The 20268-nt window shown below is 41.9% G+C and overlaps 1 protein-coding gene across 1 annotated transcript in view; it reads right to left on the reverse strand.

The window, feature by feature from the left end:
* LOC107283102 (C-Jun-amino-terminal kinase-interacting protein 3-like) overlaps positions 1-19581 on the reverse strand; it is a 35263-nt gene extending 15682 nt beyond the window's left edge. Inside the window, exons 1-15 of the mRNA XM_015810950.2 lie at positions 19282-19581; positions 15700-15820; positions 14261-14331; positions 14079-14167; positions 12265-12349; positions 12020-12131; positions 9477-9561; positions 8414-8520; positions 8198-8249; positions 7864-8016; positions 5972-6020; positions 5574-5704; positions 1585-1638; positions 989-1138; positions 166-283 (exon numbers count right to left, since the gene is read on the reverse strand). Of these exons, the coding sequence (XP_015666436.2) occupies positions 166-283; positions 989-1138; positions 1585-1638; positions 5574-5704; positions 5972-6020; positions 7864-8016; positions 8198-8249; positions 8414-8520; positions 9477-9561; positions 12020-12131; positions 12265-12349; positions 14079-14167; positions 14261-14331; positions 15700-15820; positions 19282-19581 (1677 nt within the window). The remainder of the gene's footprint in view (positions 1-165; positions 284-988; positions 1139-1584; positions 1639-5573; positions 5705-5971; positions 6021-7863; positions 8017-8197; positions 8250-8413; positions 8521-9476; positions 9562-12019; positions 12132-12264; positions 12350-14078; positions 14168-14260; positions 14332-15699; positions 15821-19281) is intronic.
* Between the last annotated feature and the right edge of the window lie 687 nt (positions 19582-20268).

Genomic DNA, 20268 nt, shown 5'->3' on the forward strand with positions numbered 1-20268 from the left:
TTTAGTACAGTATTACATAGATAGATAAAAATTATAACGTGTGTTTTTCTAGATAAGTTCACATTAAAAGCATTAATTCAAGAGAACTAGTGCATAACATGGGATTTATGTAGGTAGGGTAACCTCAAAGCATGTGATTCTGGTGCGCATGCCAAAAATCCTCACCTGAAATGAAGGTGGCTGGCTCCATCCATGGATCTGTGCCCGACCATGTTCCTGCCAGATGTGTGAGCGGATCTCACCATACAGTTCTCGCCGCTTCTGCTGTGGGGAGCCATCAGCCCTGTGTTAAATGGACAAACAATCCATTCCATCATAAACAGATAAGTTTGTAGTATTCTGGGAGAAGGTGCCTGCCTGCATAAAGTCTCAAAGCATCACTCCCAGTTGAAGTGAAAAAAAGATTTTTAGATTAACAGGCGAGAAGGAAAAATACAGGTAGTCCTCGACTTAGGACCACAATTGAGCCCAGAATTTTTATTGCTTAGTGAAACATTTAAGTGAATTTTGCCCCATTTTGTAATATTTTGTGCCACAGTTGTTAAGTGAATCACTGCAGTTATTAAGTTAGTAACATGGTTGTTAAGTGAATCTGATTTCCCCACTGATTTTGCTTGTCAGGAAATCACAAAAAGTGATCACCTGATCCTGTCATCATTTGCAACCGTCATAAATGTGAGCCAGTTGCCAAGCGTCCGAATTTTGATCACACGATTATGAGGATACTGCAGCGGTTGTGTGAAAAATGGTCATAAGTCACTTTTTTTCAGTGCCGTTGTAATTTTGAATGGTCACTAAATGAACTATTGTAAGTCGAGGACTACCTGTATCCCAAAGGAAAAATACCCAAACTTTGAGCAAACAGCACAATCAAATCTGAGAAAAGCAGATTAGTGGTAAAAACACAGTCAAACACACTTGCATTATATTCCCAAGGATTCCTGATAGGAAGAATTAAGAATTTGGGTTTACAGTCTTGTAAACTTACTCAGAGGGTGAGATTGCTCGTGGGATGAATCTCAGTGTGCTCCGTCCTGAATCTCTTTGGCTGTTGCGGCTAGGCCGGGACCTCCCTGGTGGTAGAGGAGAGGCCACAGCGCTCTCAGGAGCATCTGATGGGCTGAACAGGCGATCAAAACTGCCGGAGTGGAGGAAAACCAATATGGTTAGAGGAAAGAGAAGGGCAAGGGGTCCATCCTAAAAAAAAGAAGCAAAAATCTGAAAGCAAGTCGTAATAGTTTCCTGCACTAAGGGCAGGAGACCTCAGTGACCTGAACAAACAAACAGAAGCACAGAAACCATTTGCCTGCAAAGTTTAGTTCCCTTTCTGCTCCTAGCAATCATAGCAGTTGGGGCTGCGCAGCTAGAAATCGTTAGCTACTGCTTCTGAAATATTACTTCTCCTCCCACGTAATTTCAAGTTAATGCTTGCACCCAGGAGACCAAGAAATGGTCTTTGTTTCAAAAGAAAAAGAAAATATGAAGCTCAGGCTGCTAAATTGTGTATCCTGTGTTGGACACTCCACGGCAGAATCCTGAAACAGCTAGATTTCACCACTGCAGTATATCATATGCAGGACCTACATTTTCCAAAATGATGATTTCTTCATTTGAATCGCTTGTTCCTCCCGAGAAGCCCTAAGAAGAAACAAACAATTATTGAGCGGCGTCTGTCTCTGTGTATTGATGGTATTTATTCTCTCTCTCTGAAGAACCACTAGAAAAAGGTAGAAAGTAACCAATTTGTGCTCATTCCTAATTCTATTCTATTCACAGACTAGAGCAGTGATGGCGAACCTTTTAGAGACCGAGTGCCCAAACTGCAACCCAAAACCCACTTATGCATCGTTGGGTGTCGGGTGGGTGTGGCCCATTGAGTGGGTGTGGCCCATTGGGTGGGTGTGGCTGCAGTGGTAACAGCAGACTGGGTGGGATTAAAAAGTTCAATCAATCAATTCCAACTTTGCAAGATCTTTTTTTTTCCCCGCGAGAAGTTGAAATTGATTGATTGATTGAACCTTTTTTTTTTGTACACGGCGGTGGAGGCCTAAAGCGAAAAGGTTTTATAAAACCCAGCTGAAGGCCTAGGACTGGGGCGACGGTGCGTGTGCCCACAGAGAGGGCTCTGAGTGCCGCCTCTGGCACCCGTGCCATAGGTTCGCCACCACTGGATTAGAGATATGAAGATTCAGAAAAACACCTGGAAAAAACTGGTGAAAGCAGTCGCCCTCCTTTCTCTCATGCTTTGTTTGTTGATTTAAAAAAAATACATCTGGAAAAATCTCTTCCGTTAGAATAACTTGTCATTTATTTTTATTTATTTAAATCATAACTGTCCATCTTTTAACCAACTCTGAGCAATGGAAGACCATTCACTATTCCAGCTGTCAGTACAGGCGTTTTTCAACTTATGACCAGTCCCTTAGCACCGTTTGAAGTTATGACACCCCCCCCCCCCAAAGATGATTATGACCGAATTCTGAAATTCCTATGCCCTCCTTCCCATTGTCTCGTGATTGAATTTGGAGTGCTCAGCAACCAGTCTGCATTTATGGCTGTTTGCAGCATCTCACAACCATTTGACCGTGATTTATGATGTTTTGGCCAAAAACTGGTGTTTACTTCTGGTTTCAGCAAAAATGTCCCATAGCGAACAACATGTTCACTTAATGATTGTGGCGTTTCCTTTACAACTGCTGCATTCTCTTAATGACCACTGCAAAAAAGGTTAAAATCCAGAGATAATTCTCTTTATGACTGTCATGACATATAACTGTAATGGGCAGGTTCCATTATGGTTGTAAGTCAAGGACTACCTGTGTATAGAAATTTTGTGCTCAAATATGTGAAAGAACAGAGAAGCTTGTATGAATCTGAACAAATTTTTACTTGTCAAAATTAGAAATCTATTAAAACGGGGTGTCAAACTCGCAACATCACATGATGTGTTGTGACGTATCGCAACTTTTTTTCCATTGCCGGCAATGGGGTGGGCGTGGTTTCGCCATGACGCATCTGGCCTGCGGGCCAGCAATTTGACACCCCTGTATTAAAAGGTTAAAAATGAAATTTCAGGTTTAGCAAAACCAGAAATTGCTAATAGTAGTATTAGTTCAGAAAATGAAACTGAAGATTCAATGTCTAGAGGCAAAATTTCTATGCAATGATTATTACTGTTTTTTCCTGTTTTTAATAATAATAATAATAATAATAATAATAATAATAATAAAGTTGAAAGGGACCTTGGAGGTCATCAAGTCCAACCCCCTGCTCAGGCAGGAAACCTTATACCATTTCGGACAAATGGCTGTCCAGTCTCTTCTTAAAAACTTCCAGTGTTGGAGCATTCACCGCTTCTGGAGGCAGGTTGTTCCACTGGTTAATTGTTCTAACTGTCAGGAAGTTTCTCCTTAGTTCTAGGTTGCTTCTCTCTTTGGTTAGTTTCCATCCGTTGCTTCTTGTCCTGCCTTCAGGCGCTTTGGAAAATAGCTTGACTCAGCTCTTTTTGTAAAATTGTGAACAAACTGAAGTGTCTAAGGCCAAATATATAATTCTGTCATCTGTCTTCAGCTTTACTTTTAGCCAATTTTTCAAACTGACAAAAAATAATTAATTACTTGGTTGCAGATGTAACCAAGTGAAAAACAAAGCTTTTTAAGTAAATTGGGTTAGCGGATATAATGACTACCTACATTACACTTTTACATTTCATAAATATTCTGCAAATTTTACAACTAAAGTGCACTCTTAAAACAAACATTAACATGACTTCTATCCTTTAAGAAGCAAAGTGAACATAGATTGGGAAAGCGGGCTATAAAAATAAAATTGCAAGTATTTCAATTTCAAAAGAAAAAGAAGCATAGAAGGAAAAAGTCCAGCTAGCATTGTATTAGTTAGTAACAGGACTTTTGGAAAGAACACTTAATGGAGGGGTCTTCAAACTTGGCCCTTTTATGACTTGTGGACTTCAACTCCCAGAATTCCTCAGCCAGGCATAAAAGAGTCAAGTTTGAAGACCCCTGACTTAATGTGATCAGGGAGATTGCTAAGACTGCAATACAAGCCTCACCAACTTATAATTCCCACTTCCAAAGTAACTCATTTCCCTAGCTACAGCTGCTTAATCAGCCATGGAAAAGAGACTATCTCTCTTCTTTTTCTCCCATTTTGGTCCCTGGGATGCTGTTACAGTAGGCAAGGACAAGAAGCAAGGGATGAAAAACTCCCACTCATTTCTGGGTCATCCCAAAGAGTTTGGCTAGGAAGCAACCCAAGCTTTTTAGGAAGAGCCATGACTAAGTTAGCCAAGACAAGTTCTACATCAAATGGCAGATTTCCCAGGTTCAGCTGGAAGGGCTGGCAAAGACCACAGAGAACAACAGCAGAATACAGGGAGTCCTTGACTTTCAGCCATTTGTTTCATGACTGTTTGAAGATACAACAGCACTGAAAAAAGTGATTATGACCATTTTCACACTTGTGACCATTGCAGCATTCCATGATCACGTTATCAATATTCAGACGCTTGGCAACTGGTTCATATTTATAATGGTTGCAGTGTCCTGGAGTCATATGATCACCTTTTGTGATCTGTTGATAATGGGGAAGCCAGATTCACTTAACAATTGTGTTACTAACTTAATAACTCCTGTGATTCACTTAACAACAATTCATTGGCAAGAAAGGCCATAAAATAGAGCGAAACTCGCTTAACAACTGTCTTGCTTAGCAATGGAAATTTCAGGCTCAATTGTGGTTGTATGTCAAGGACTATCTGTAGATACAGATTCTTCTCGGTCTCTCAGAAATTCTGAATATGTCACATTATTAATTAGAGGGTTAAAGGGAGAAGTTGAGATAAGGGGAATTCTGGTCATTAGATTTAAACTACTTGGAAATTAGTTGAAAATAAGGATTCTATCTGTTTAATATTTAAAAATTAGATCTAAAAGGAAAAAGAACATTAATTTTTATGAATATATTTGATTTATTGATTAACCCAGGTAATACACATAATGGTTTTGATTTATTAAAGGGGATATTGTATCATTAAGTAGATGATTTAATATGATGGGAAATAGATAACTTTTAGGAAATAGAACAAGATTATATTCAAATAGATAAAATGTGTATTTTGGATATTAGATTTTATTATGAATTGAGATAAGGGAAATTTTGGTTACCTAAGGCTTGAAAATTATAAATATCAAAGGTTAAATTGGAATATTGATGAGAAATTAAAAATTGGGTAAAAATTAATAACAGGATATGTATTGTCTATGAAGATTGAATGTAATTAAGATACGTATAAGCTAAAAATTTATTGATAAATGTAATAATGATGTTTTTATTGAGCTGATATAATAAGAATTGTACTAGCTTGAATACGAGACAGTAAATATTAAGGGAAAAAGAGAAGAAATGTTTGATGTTGCAACTTGAGATTTGTACTAAATATTTTGTTATCAAACTACTAATTACCCAGTCACCACGTTGCTTTTTAAATACCTAAATGTAAAATTGGAAAATTAATAAAATATTTTAAAACAGAAATCCTGAATATGGCTTACCTCAGAAGCTCAGCACGTCGAACCGCTTCCTGTAGTTCCATCAGCCTCTCTTTATACAAATTACGCTCCATCACGACACGGGCCATCTCCGCACGGGTGAACCTCTGAGTCCGGGACAGCGCCCCCTCAGCCTGTGGAGGAAATGGGCAGCCTTGCCTCAATAGCTCAAATGTATTCCTCTCCATTCAAAGTTCTGAAGCCTCTATTGCCAGAAGCCCAGTCTTCCCAGCTTAGTATCCTCCAGATGTCCTCCAGACTTTACCATCCAGGTGCATTTGGACAGAAACACACAACACAGCTGGAGGGCATCAGGCTAGTCTACACTCTCGCCTCTCCTATTTGCATCCCAGAGATCACGGCACCTCTGTCAAGTATGGATGAGGGTCCTTGATGGTTACCTCTCCCTCCTCACTGGAACGCCTTGATTCCTTAAATTCTTGCCGGATCCTAAAATTCAAAGTTTGAAAAAGAAATACGATCACATGTTTTGTTTTGTTTTTAAATCCATGAATGTTCAGTATCCTAGAACTGGATCAGAAATCACATAACCAATTCAGTGCCCTGATACACATGCATTAATTTTTAATTAAGACATTAATTAAGACATACCCCAGGGTTAAAAATAAATAAATAAAAGCCAACTAACATTTGAAAGACACACAATAGTCTATTCAATTGTTTTTCAAACTTGACAAAGTTAAAATACATGGACTTTTAACTTCCTGAATTCTGGGGGTTGAAATCCACACCTTAAAAGCAGGACTTTTCAACCTTTTCACCCATTGTACCACTTTTAGGATATGGCAATATCCGAGTACCACCAGTCACCTAGCAAGGTGTCAAAAACTTGATGACCAAAAAAAAAAAGAAAAAAGTGATGAAATACAGGTAGTCCTCGACTTACAACAGTTCGCTTAATGACTGTTCAAAGTTACAATGGCACTGAAAAAGTGCCCCCCAAGCCACAGCCGAGCAAGACACCTGCCTGCCCGCCCGGCTGCACTCTTCCTCCTGTCCGAGGTTTTCATTGTTGTGAGCATTTCTGTGGAGGATTGGCAGTGGGGATGGGGGGGGTGTTTGGTTTTTATTCTCCCCATCTGCTGGGTGGTTGCAGCAGGTTTTGGTCAATTCACATGACCCTGGGACACTGTGACCGTCATAAATATGAATCAGTTGCCAAGCATCTGAATGTAAATCACAAGACCCTGGAGATGCTGCAACATTCCAGCTGATTGGCGCTTCTTCTGGGCTCAGCAGAAGCACCAGGATCAGTGCCGAGCTCCAGCTGGAGCCTGGCGCTGATCCTGGCGTTTCTGCTGAGCTCTGACAGTCCCAAAGAAGTGCTGATCCTGGCGCTTCCGCTGAGCCCTGACAGTCCTGAAGAAGTGCTGATCCTGGCGCTTCCGCTGAGCCCTGACAGCCCTGCAACTCCAGCCATCTCTTACTCAGGCTTGTGAGGTGCTGCCACCGATTCAGCCCATTCCCCTACCCCACTACCCCTTTTCTAGGATGGTCGCATACCACCTGCCAGGTGCCAATGTACCACAGGTGGTAGCCACACCACTGGTTGAAAAGCCTTGCCTTAAAGGTATCAAGTATGAAAAGTTTGAAAAACACTGAAAAAAATCACATTTTACCACAGAAATTCTCCCCAACAATGAGAATTACACTTTCTCCCATCTCAACATATCATTCTTAATTGCATATCTTAGAGCAATTATTTTAAAATAACATACAATAGCCAGATATTTTACTTTCTTCTCAATCTTAAAACCTGTTTTAGTCATCAGTACTAAGATAAAAATGAATGTCCTGCCTAGAGTGAAATTGTAAATAATATCTGTTTTGACAATTGATGCACCATTTAAACAGTGGTAAAAGAATATGTTGGCCCTATTGCTCATGTAGTTCTAAGCCCCAAGGGCACCAGGCAAACAGTTGGTGCTAGTGTATTCCTTTGATATGTATGGTGTGCCTGCTTACTCTCTTATAATCCCTTCCTCTCCAATCTCTCTGGTCTGCAGTTGGGGATGGGGAAGAGCAGAATTGATCAGACACACAAAACAACAAGTAATGACTGTAATGGTGATCAAACAACTGAGCAACGCTGTGAGGGTCATAAATATGTGCCTTGGTTGTAAAGTTATTTTTTCAGCACCATCGTAAGTTTGAATAGTTGCTGCATGAGGCAGTCAGTATGGGAGATCTAGCTATACTTTGTTTTATCAAATCCAGTGATGCCTGGTAGACAAAGAGGTGGAATAAATATAGGAGAGTGCCCAAAATTTACCGAAGAAGTTCCAACTCAGCTTCTTTCAGCTGCATTTGGCAACTACGCAGGTCAGTCAATGATCTCTCATTCTCCATCCGTAAAGATTCACGCTCTTCGCTGAGCTCCTCCACACGGTTAATAAGATGGCGGCGGGCTGTGTCCAGAGCAGTTCTGGAGATGGGATGGCCATGGAATGAAGATTTTAAAGCCAGCTTCAAAATCCAGAAGCGCATGCTAAGTCTAAAGCCAACTAAAACATGAGCAGTTTGATGGACAGCTGTTTTGAATCTATTTTTAACAAGGTTTTTGGCTCTCATTAATTTGAGATGGCAAACTAGGTGCTCGGTCTTACCGTGCTTCTTGAAGCTGAGTGTTTTCTGCTAGCAAGGTTTCTAAGGCATCTCCTACAAAGACAGTAGACATGGACATCAGTTGAGATATGCTCTTTATGAATCCAAATCAGAATGTCCCACTGAGAGAAGTTACAGGGGGGTTTGGAAGTCATAGTCAAGCTAGGATTCCTGAATTCTAAATCAGGGAAAAATGCAGAAAGAAACATTATATTTACCCTGCAAATCAGCACCATCATCCATGTCAGTGAGGAGGTCTGGGCTGAGGCCTGAAACTTCAGCGAAAAGGGAGACCGTGTTGCGCTCGAGGGTGGTATTCAAAGGGCTGAGAGACAGACACACAAACAAATAGACAGACAAGAGTCCCCTCCCTCCTCCATCCTGCCAATAAGACACCGCCATGTCTGACATTACACTAAACAGAAATCAGTGAAGGGGTGAGGGAGGATATCTGCGCTGAGGGAAAGTCGCTGGAGAAGAATTTGGACTCAGTTGCCATCAGTTTGTCACCTCTTTGACTATCCCACGCATTAGGCGGAAGGGATAACTTTGAGGAACAGAAGGAAGAGCCACAATCAAGACAAAGGTCAGACAAAAAGGAATCTGGGACCAAAACTGTAACCCAAGAAAGCATCTCAGACAAGACCCTCCTTAGTTTTCACAAAAATAAAAAGAGGTGATGGGTGGAAGCACATTGAGACTTGCAAAAGTGTTATCAGTCCTCCGAAGATGATCAAAGTTGGAAACCAAAGACACACAAGCTAATACTACTTTTATTATAAGGTTATAGTAATGAACTCTTGCAAGTCTCAATGAGCATGAGAACTAGGGAGGGTCATGTCTGAGACACTTTCTCAAATTACATTTCTGTCCCAGAGTCAGATTTCTTTTATCTGACTTCCTCCTGCTCCTCAAGGTAACACCTCTTTCCCATTCCTTCTGAAGACTGCAATGGTTTCAAAACAGCAGCTGCAGAAGAGATGTGTGAAAAAGCTAACTATCTGGCCATCAAACTCAATGGTACATGATCCTCCAAAGCAGAAATTGGGATGCCTAGAAGAGATAACTGTCCATCAAATGATAGCTTCAGAAGGGCAAAGAGACTGGAAAGGGCAGATAACTTGAGATTAAGATCATGCTGAGATTAAGATGGCAGGATAGAAAGACCTAGGTGTTTTTTTATTCCATTGGAGAAGTATTCCTAGTCAGGTGTATACTATTATAGTTGTCCAACCTGTACTTTCTGCTTAGAAGTATAACTAATGAATACATTTACCTTACCTGTTTTGCATTTGGGGGTCAGATTTGAGTTCTGGAGTAGAGCTTAAAAGTTCGTCCAAATCAAAGCCATGCTGACTAGGAGAAGCTAACGAGAAAAGAAAGGGAAAATCACAAAAATGTTATTATTCTTACTGATTATTATCCCCCTCTCTCTTATTTTTAGGACAGGGTTCCCAACTTTGACAACTTTAAGATGTGTGGACTTCAACTCCCAGAATTCCCCAGCCAGCATGAATTCCCTAGATTTACTTTTAAGTAAGGATGTATACAGGTAGTCCTCAACTTACAATCTTTCGTTTAGTGACTGTTCGAAATTATAATGGCACTGAAAAAAGTGACTTGTGATCGTTTTTCACACTTATGACCATTGCAACATCCACACGGTCTCATGATCAAAATTCAGATGCTTGGCAACTGGTTGCATAGTTATGACAGTTGCAATGTCTTGGGGTCATGTGATCACCTTCTGTGACCTTCTGACAAACAAAATCAATGGGAAAGCCTGATTCACTTAACAATCGTGTTACTCAATTAACAACTGCAGTGATTCACTTAACAACTGTGGCAAGAAAGGGGCAAAACTCACTTAGCAATTGTTTTGCTTAGCAACAAATATTTTGGCTCAATTGTGGTTGTAAATTGAAGACTACCTGTAAAATACAATAGAAAAAACATTCAGCCCGACCCTCTTACTTTCATTTATATGAGCCTTTACCCACAGAGAGAGATTCCACAGGGGTCCCACACTGGTTCCTGACCTAAACTTACACAAACCACTCTATCCCTTTAGAACTCTACCATCCATACACGCCTCCTGCAATTAATTCAAAGCTGGCATGTGTGACTTCCAACCACTTTGATAGGAGCATAGTTTAGGCATAAAGAAGGCCCTAACCAGTGGTGAGATTCAGCCAATTCACACCAGTTCAGCAAAACTGGTAGCTAATTTTTTGTTGCCCAGGCCCAGAAAGGACTTCCAGAAGCGGCATCCACACAGAAAACCAGTTGTTCACATATTTGAATCCCACCACTGGCCCTAACTACAGTTTTTAGCTGTTGTGGGAGCAAAGGTGGAGAAGGATCTCTCCCAGAGATTGTTGAGAGATACAGTCAAGCAAATAAGAGCACAGTGTTGCAGACTGGTGATCAGCAACTTAAATTCAAAGAGGCACATCTAGCTGGTGACAATTATCTGCAGCCTTTGGCAATCAATTAGTTCAGAAAATTTACCTGCCCTTTCCTTGCAGTTTGCTATTTGAGAGAAGGAGAAAAAAAGAGTACAAGAAAGAGAAAGAAGTGGGAGGAGGCAGGGAGCGAGGAAGAAGAGTGTCAGATAGAGAAGAAAGTGATGTTTGTATGTATTCATTATCCTGCCTTTATTTTTATAAATAACTCAAGGCGGTGAATATTTCTCTTCCTCCTCCTATTTTTCCCACAACTACCAGATGAATTGGACTGAGAGAGAGTGACTGGCCCAAAGTTACCCAGTGGGCTTTCATGTCTAAATCAGAACTAGAACTCATCGTCTCCTGGTTTCCAGCCTGGTGCCTTAACCACTAGATCAGGGGTAGGCAACCTTGGCTCTTTTATGACTCGTGGACTTCAACTCCCAACTTCTGAGAGTTGAAGTCCACGAGTCATAAAAGAGCCAAGGTTGCCTACCCCTGCACTAGATCAAACTGGCTGATCCAGAGCTCTGCTTGTTTCAGACCATGTTAACATCTGAGACTCCAGCAAATGATTCCTGAGCAAAAGTAATCACCAGCAGGAAAAAAAATTGGCCCAAGTATCCCCAAATCCAGGTTGGTGTAGGAGTTAAAGGCACCAGACAAGTAACTGGAAGACCATGAATTTTAGATATTGAGACCTAGAAAGATTGAAGAGAAGAGCAACAAAGATGATTAGGGGACTGGAGGCTAAAACGTATAAAGAACGGTTGCTGGAATTGGGTATGTCTAGTTTAATGAAGAGAAGGACTTAGGGGGTGACATGATAGCAGTGTTCTAATATCTCAGGGGCTGCCACAAAAAAGAGAGGGTCAACCTATTCTCCAAAGCACCTGAGGGCAGGGCAAGAAACTAATTAAGGAGAGAACCAAGCTAGAACTAAGGAGAAATTTCCTGACAGTTGGAACAATTAATCAGTGGAATGACTTGCCTCTACACCTTATGTGTGCTCCAACACTGGAGATATTTAAGAAGAGATTGGACACCATTTGTATGAAATGATATAGGGGTCTCTGCTAAGCAGGGGGTTGGACTAGAAGACCTCCAAGGTCCCTTCCAACTCTGTTATTTTTTTTAATTTTATTATAGTAATGCCTTAGGCACAAAAAGCTGCTGAGGGACTTTGGGCTAGTTACTTTCTGTCAAGGAAGTAGGCAGTGGCCAAACACTGTCTAGGAAGAAGGCAGTGGCCAAACACTCATGAAAAATATTGCCAAGGAGATAACGGGGACTTGTCTTAATCTACTTGGAATAAGACTCCAATTTGGGATTAAAACTGATCCTACCAAAGAGAGAAAGAGACAATCTCCTCCATACCCTCCTTTTCTGGCTGAACGTCCAATTCCTGTGCCAAGGGAAATGCATTTCTTTCTGCAACTTTCTGGGGCATTTTCTCTGGATGAGAAAGTTCATTCATTTCTCCATGTTCCTAAAAAGATCCAACAGATTGAGAGAAAAACAGAATTTGTTCTATGGTTTTCCTTAATACCCCTGTTTCTCACTGGTCTTCTCAGCCATCACTGCGGCCATCAGAGCTTAACCCCTCACTGGAATCCACCTACCACTGAGGACTTGGGAGGCTTCAAGTCTGAGGGGCTTGATAGAAACTGTAGAGGCATACGAACCCGAACTGGTGGGGGCTTCGGCCTGTTCATTGAGGGAGAAAAAAGAAAAGGATCTTGATTTTTTTCATGTCTGCCTTGGTCTGTTTAAATGTCTTGGAAAGTCTAGATCAGGCAGTGCCATTTCTTACACCTTCTACCCTACATTAAAGCAGTTTATTTTTCTTTTTATGGCCCTTTAATCCCTTTATTCAGGGTGCACTGAGTAGAGCTGAGTGTTTACCGGCCGGATGCCCTTCCTGATGCTTATGCAGAGTTTGCAGCAGGTATTTTCTTTTTGAGCCCTGGAAAGCAGCTAGTTAAACTAATCTAATTACCAATGTAATTAAAATAGGCACACATTATGCTCTGCTCCCCTCGCCCCAAATTTTTTTTAAAGGGGCACTAATATATGTATATGGAGATTTTCAAGCATCCAGATCAAAAGGCAAATGGACTTTCTTGGTTTTTTTTTTCCTTAGAAAACATTTTGCTTCCCAACCAAGAAGCTTCTTTGGTTCTAACTGACTGGTGGGGAATGGAAGGATTTATATTCTTTGCAATCATCTGCAAAGTGCAGAGTGCTAACGACCAGACGGCTGCAAAGAATATAAATCCTTCCATTCCCCACCAGTCAGTTAGAACTGAAGACGCTTTTTGGATGAGAAGCGAAATGTTTTCTAAGGAAAAAAAACAAGTCCAGTTGCCTTTTGGAAAAAGCACCCTTGGGGCACCAATATAATACACTGAATAAAAGCAGACAGATGAATAATTTATTGCTGTTGTTAATGGCCTGGGAAACTTATTTGTTATCATTTTAAAAGGCAAGAGAAGGCAAATACTAGCCAGATTTGAATGAAACAGAGCAAACCTGTCACCAAACAGGACTTGCTCTGCAGCGCTCTGCATGATTTCTGAAGATAGTTAAAGGACTCCTTTGCAATCTACCTCTACCAAGTCTTTTGGGAACAACTAGTTGTCATAGCTGTGGAGGAGGCAAATGTCACTGTACACACACACACACACACACACACACACAGACTGCCAATTACAGTCACAGGTCATGATGGTCATAATGTGGGTTGTCACATGACTGACCCGATTTTATGACCATTGTTCACTGGGGGGGGGGTATTTTTGATGAAAACCGGAAGTAAATGATGAGTTTAGGCAAAAACATTGTAAAAGCCATGTGACCATGCGATGCTGCAAACAGCCGTAAATGCGGGCCAGTTGCTGAACACCAAAATGTGGTCACATGACTGGTGTGTGTGTGCAGTGATAGGAACTTTGGAACCGTGGGGAGGGTGTCTGTCATAACTCTGAATGGTTGCTAAGTGACTGGTTATAAGTTGAGGGTTAGGAAATCATTACTCAGTAACACATGATAAAGTCAAACCTGTTGAATCGAGACAGGATCATGGACAAACAAAGGTGGCTTCGAAGGAGTGGGCTGGGCATAGACACTGTCCTTCTTGGTACCTTCTTAAGGAAGTGGTATCTTTTCCTGAGCTGCACATATCTCAGGAAAACATACATTTGGATTAAGTCCAACAAGCTGTTTTGAAATAAGCAAGGAGGTACTATCAGTGCTTTCAGACTTCAAACAAATATTTTCCTGGGGGTGTTCAGCCACAGCTCAGGAAAAGATGCCACAGTTACTTAAGGGACACTCACCTTAACCCACTGGTCCTCCAAGTACTTTTTCTGCTTTTGTCCTGAAATCCTGCACACACACACACACACACACCCTCCCTACCTCCCTCTTTTCAAACCTTTTCTCTTCTATGGATGAAGAGCTAGTGTGTCCTGGACCAGCTGATGCCACTTTTTGTGATCTCAGTTCCTTGTAGTTTTGTACCATCTGAAAGAAACAGAAGAGGAAGTGCAATGGTGGCTTGGAAAGACAAAGGCACGTGGGAAGGGCCACTGAAAGACTTCCACCGTTCAGAAGTACCTTTGTGTGGCTCTGATTGAGAATCGAAATCTCCTTGAGTAGTGAAGATTTTTGTTCCTCCAGACCAGCCACTGTGAAGGAAGAAAATGGTGTTTTATCAGTAGCAAGACCTTAAACCAACCTTAACTTGACTGATAACGCTAAAGTATTTCCCTCGTATTTTATCTGTACAGTTCAAGTGGGAAATGGAGCAGGAAGGATCCATTTCCTGGAAGATTAATTCTGATGATCCAGTTCCAATAACCAGAAGCCTCCTGGATGAAAATTTTGTAGATTCATGCAAAGAACGCTGAGGCTGTAATCCTACATCCATTTGGGAATCAATCCCATTTGAATGCAGAAAGGTCTATTTCAAAGAAGAAGTTTATAGGATGGACTTATACAAATCTTCTCATTTTGTAAACGCAACAGAGACTTTTGCTAGCAATGCTTTATGCTAAGTATACAGCACTTTTGTTTCAAGGAAGAATGATTCTTCCAAAACCATGGATGTTTTTAATCTGTTTTATATTCTACATAAGCTGACAAGAATCGTTTGAGTGCAGTGGGATAGAAATGTGAAAAATAAAATTGGGAATTAAAAATAATAAAACAAACTTTAATTAAAATTAGCATTATTTTTAAAAAACCGTCTACGTCTTTTTGAACTGATTTTTTTTTTGGGGGGGGAAGCAACATTAATAGAATATTCTCTCTTTTATGGCAATTCTTAAATAGGCTGTTTTGAGCAATGCCTGAAAATATATAAATATAGTCAGGGATCATATATAATCCTGTTAAACAAAACCTTCACACAAAGGGAGGCAGTGAAGCAGTGAGTTTACATTTTGCCAAACACCAATAGCATTTTTAAACTGTTTCCATTATAGAATATTTTATTAGATGTAAACTGAACAAGGCTTATCTGCTAAACAGAGGATAAAATCCAGCATCATTTGAAATAATTAAATTGTGATGAGCAATCAAATTCTCTTCATTGATTCACATCTTAAGCCCTGTTCAGTTCAATGGAATTCAATTCTCACCCCCAAAAAATATTTATTGCTCAGCAGTTTCATCTATATTTCCTAATGATTTTGATGTTCCTTGGAAAAAAATGTTTATGCAGCTTATACTGTGTCTCTTGTCTTACATCCAATCTTGGCTAACGAGATAGACCAGTTTAGCTAGAGCTGTCAAAAGTGGAGATGTGCAAGGGCACAGAATTGGGCATGCCTATTATGGGATGGGCATAAGAGCGACCATATGTTCCTACAAGCAAAGATGAGAGAAAAGATACTAACTGGACGCCTACTACTTGAATTTATTTTATCCATATTACGACAAATCTACACACACACCCCAAGAGACAGAGGAGGCTCACTGCAGTTCTAGAGGGAATATGGAACGGTGATACACTGGCATCATACGCAGATATTTGGCAAAATAACTATTCTTACCCTGATCTGCATAGCTTCGTGCTTTGCTCTCCAGGATTCGGCTCTGGCCCTCTAACTGGCTCACAGCTGTTGAATGTGCCTTACGTTCCTGATCCATCACATCCTCCAGTTCCATGAACCGCTAGTAAAGAGAATCCAAGAATCAACCTCTCCCCTTGTTACTGATCTAGTATTTTCTTTTTTACAAACATTTTCTTTGTATAAAAGAAAAATGTATATTTTATGACTGTAATGGGCAGGCTCCATTATGGTCATATGTTGAGGACTACAGTGAGAGGAAAAAGTATTTGATCCCCTGCTGATTTTGTATGTTTGCCCACTGACAAAGAAATGATCAGTCTATAATTGTAATGGTAGGTTTAATTTAACAGTGAGAAACAGGATAACAACAACAAAAAATCTAGAAAAAAGCATTTCAAAAATATAACTTTTGAATCAATTTATGATTTGCATTTTAATGAGTGAAGTAAGTATTTGACCCTTTCGCAAAACATGACTTAGTACTTGGTGGCAAAACCCTTGTTGGCAATCACAGAGGTCAGACGTTTCTTGTAGTTGGCCACCAGGTTTGCACACATCTCAGGAGGGATTTTGTCCCACTCCTCTTTGCAGATCCTCTTAAAAGTCATTAAGATTTTCAGGCTGACGTTTGGCAGCTCGAACCTTCAGCTCCCTCCACAGATTTTCTATGGGATTAAGGTCTGGAGACTGGCTAGGCCACTCCAGGACCTTAATGTGCTTCTTCTTGAGCCACACTTTTGTTGTCTTGGCCATGTGTTTTGGGTCATTGCCATGCTGGAATACCCATCCATGACCCATTTTCAATGCCCTGGCTGAGGGAAGGAGGTTCTTACCCAAGATTTGATGGTACATGGCCCCGTCCGTCGTCCCTTTGATTTGGTGAAGTTGTCCTGTCCCCTTAGCAGAAAAACACCCCCAAAGCAAAATGTTTCCACCTCCATGTTATGTGGGGATGGTGTTCTTGGGGTCACAGGCAGCATTCCTCCTCCTCTTAACGCGGCGAGTTGAGTTGATGCCAAAGAGCTCGATTTTGGTCTCACCTGACCACAACACTTTCACCCAGTTCTCCTCTGGATCATTCAGATGTTCATTGGCAAACTTCAGACAAGCCTGTACATGTGATTTCTTGAGCAGGGGGACCTTGTGGGCGCTGCAGGCTTTCAGTCCTTCACAAGGTAGTGTGTTACCAATTGTTTTCTTGGTGACTATGGTCCCAGCTGCCTTGAGATTGTTGACAAGATCCTCCCGTGTAGTTCTGGGTTGATTCCTCACCATTCTCATGATCATTGAAACTCCATGAGATGAGATCTTGCATGGAGCCCCAGACCAAGGGAGATTGACAGTTATTTTGTGTTTCTTCCATTTGTGAATAATCACACCAACTGTTGTCCCCTTCGCACCAAGCTGCTTGGCGATAGTCTTGTAGCCCATTCTAGCCTTGTGTAGGTCTACAATCTTGTCCCTGATATCCTTGCACAGCTCTTTGGTCTTGGCCATGGTGGAGAGTTTGGAATCTACTTGCTTGCTTGCTTCTGTGGACAGGTGTCTTTTATACAGGTAACAAACTGAGATTAAGAGCACTCCCTTTAAGAGAATGCTCCTAATCTCAGCTCGTTACCTGTAGAAAAGACACCTGGGAGCCAGACATCTTGCTGACTGATAGAGTATCAAATACTTATTTCACTCATTAAAATGTAAATCAATTTATAACTTTTTTGAAATGGGTTTTTCTGGATTTTTTTGGTTATTATTCTGTCTCTCACTGTTAAAATAAACCTACCATTACAATTATAGACTGATCATTTCTTTGTCAGTGGGCAAACATACAAAATCAGCAGGGGATCAAACACTTTTTCCCCTCACTGTATCTACACATTTTTTCTTATCCTTTTACCATTGGTTTTACTAATATATGAATTGAGAAAATCCTTACCTACTTTTCTACACTGAACATTATTTTATACACTTCTGATCATTTTCTCCAAATTTGCCCTTTTTTGCCTAAACTAAAAAAAACCCCTCATTTTAATCTTTTTGATTAAAAGAACTTGTCCAACTTGATAGTGGCCTTTTAAATTGAATTATCAGATTTTTATCCCACCTTTATTCCTTTAGAACAGAAGTGGGAAACGATAGTCCTATTATGACTTGTGGAATTCAACTCCCAGAATTCTTGAGCCAGTATGGTTTCTCATCCTTGCTTTAGAAGTAACTCAGGATGGTGAACATACATAATATCAATAGCACTTCAACTTATCTACAGCTTCACAGTGCTTTACAGCCCTCTCTCTAAGCAATTTACAGAGTCAGCCTATTGACCCCAATAATCTGGGCCCTCATTTTACCGACCTCGGACCTCAATAGTCCTTGTTCCTCTTTTTCTCCACAACTACAATCCGGAGTGGATTTTGAGAAGATGACCAGAATTGTATTTGATATTTGAGGTACAGTCACAATATGCCTTTATACAAAAGATGTTATATGATATTGGCTGTCTCCACAACAGTGATAGCTTTTTCACAGCAGTCACAACTGACATCTTCAAACAACTGTTACATTTTATCCTAACCAGGAACCATCCACGCTTATCTAAGATCCCATCTATGCATATGTGACATTAAGGATTTTCACTCTGATACATATCACAGGTCATTTGCTCATACTGAACCCCTTGAAGTATCTTAATGAAAACTCAAAAAACAAAACAAAACCCGAAAGACAGAATATAGACGTTTTAAATCAGGAATCTGGAGACAGTTCCTATGGATTGCAAGGAGTCAATTGGTTCTGGGTCAAATAAGGGTTGAAATGACAATGTTGTGGAACTAGAAACATTAAAATGCTTCTATAAAAATGTGGAGGATTGACAAGTTAGGAGAATGAAAAATAATTATGGGCAAGATGTAGGGACAGGATCAAAGTGATACTGAAATATCCTTGAAAGAGGTTTTATTGGGGATGAGACATTATCCAGGATTTGAGTTTGACTCAGTGGTATCTGTAGAGCAAACTGCTCTTTGACCTGAACTATCAGACATTATTCGGAAATATCAGCAAACGTGGCATTTCACTCTTCTGGTGAAAAATGCCAGTATAAAACCTTGGGACAATCTCCAGCTTGCCTTCTTTGGTGAAGGGTCTGTTTATGTCTATGTTCTCATCCCAGGACTGATTACTTAGCTCAGAAACCTTGGGGGGGGGGGGGCTTTTAGTCAAAAGATTCTGGGTGTTGACACACCTCTGCTTCAGCTTTCCCAGTTAACCTGTGGCAGCATTAGGCACGAATAGTCACGTGTGTCTGTCTCCATGGCAGGAGACAAGAAAGTTTTTCGCGTTGTGGCTTGTCGGGCGAGGAGAACGCCCCTCCCGACTGTTAAGGAGGAGGAGGAGGCGGCGGCAATCAGCCTGCCCGACAGCTCCGGCTGGCACCAGCTGGCATCTAAGCTCTCTGATCGGGAATTGCTGGACCGACCCTCTCCGTCGTCAGCTGAGACTTAAACCAAGGTCTGAAGAGCGTAAAAGTTAGTCGACGCCGCCGATGGAGCAGAAGGCCATACCCACCTCGTCCGCCCGCTTGCGCCCTGCCCGTTCGCGCTCGTATTGCTCCAGGAGTCTCAGCCGGTCGTCCCGCAGCCGCTCCAGAGCCTGGTCCCGGTCCCGCACTTGCCCGCAAGCCTCCTGCAGGGCCTCCAGGACGGAAACTACCTGCGGCAGCAGCCCAGAGACCGCGGTAGGGCCGTGGGCGCCCACCAGCCGCTCCAGTTCCCCGTACAAGCCCCCGGCCATCACGGACACCAGCTCCTCGTAGGGCGCCGGGCTGGCATCCCCATCTCCCCCAAAGGTCTCCTCGGGGTCATCCATGGCGAAGTGCTCTAACCACTGCACTCTCCAGCCTGGCACTGGGGACACACGGGTGCCTGTCTGTGCGCCTTAACTCTCCTGCTTTCTGGTTTCCCGGATTTCCCTAAATTAAGGAATTAGGAGAAACACTATGGCCCCTTCACCTCCCCGCCCAAACCAGGCTACTAATACGATTGCTCCCCTTTTCTCCCCCGAGAAGGCAGGCGAACGTAGCCTAGGACTCAGCTCCCAATTTCCCTCGAGATCCAAGATACAATCCCCTTGCTAGAGGCACTCCATATTCTGCCCCATAGATCCATTCCCTTGCCTCCTGGCTTTCAGCTTCTGGAGCTCTCACCACTAGGCAAAAGTGCCTCTGAGGATCCAGGGGTCTCTCCCTCCTCCCCTCCGATCGCCCTTCTGGCTCTTCCCCCGCCCCCCCCGTCCCTGGCCTGAACTTCTGATTCGCCTCCCTCCAGCGGCGGTCGCTGCGATCCCAACTTCAAGTCACTTTCCAAGAAGAGAAGAGGGCGGGGCCAGAAGCCCATAAATCTACCAGTAGCGCATGAGGAAAGCCCTAAGGCTGGCCAATGGTGCGCCCGCCTGCGGCCTGGTGGCCAATAGCGCGCGGAGGTGGGAGGGCTCAGGCGAAGGGCCGGCAAAAGGGGAAGAAGAGATAGATAGTATGTGAAGATTCTGTCATCATAT

The sequence above is a fragment of the Protobothrops mucrosquamatus genome, unplaced genomic scaffold (assembly GCF_001527695.2).
Source record: "Protobothrops mucrosquamatus isolate PMUCROS unplaced genomic scaffold, P.Mucros_1.0 scaffold25, whole genome shotgun sequence".
NCBI classification, from domain to species: Eukaryota; Metazoa; Chordata; class Lepidosauria; order Squamata; family Viperidae; genus Protobothrops; species Protobothrops mucrosquamatus.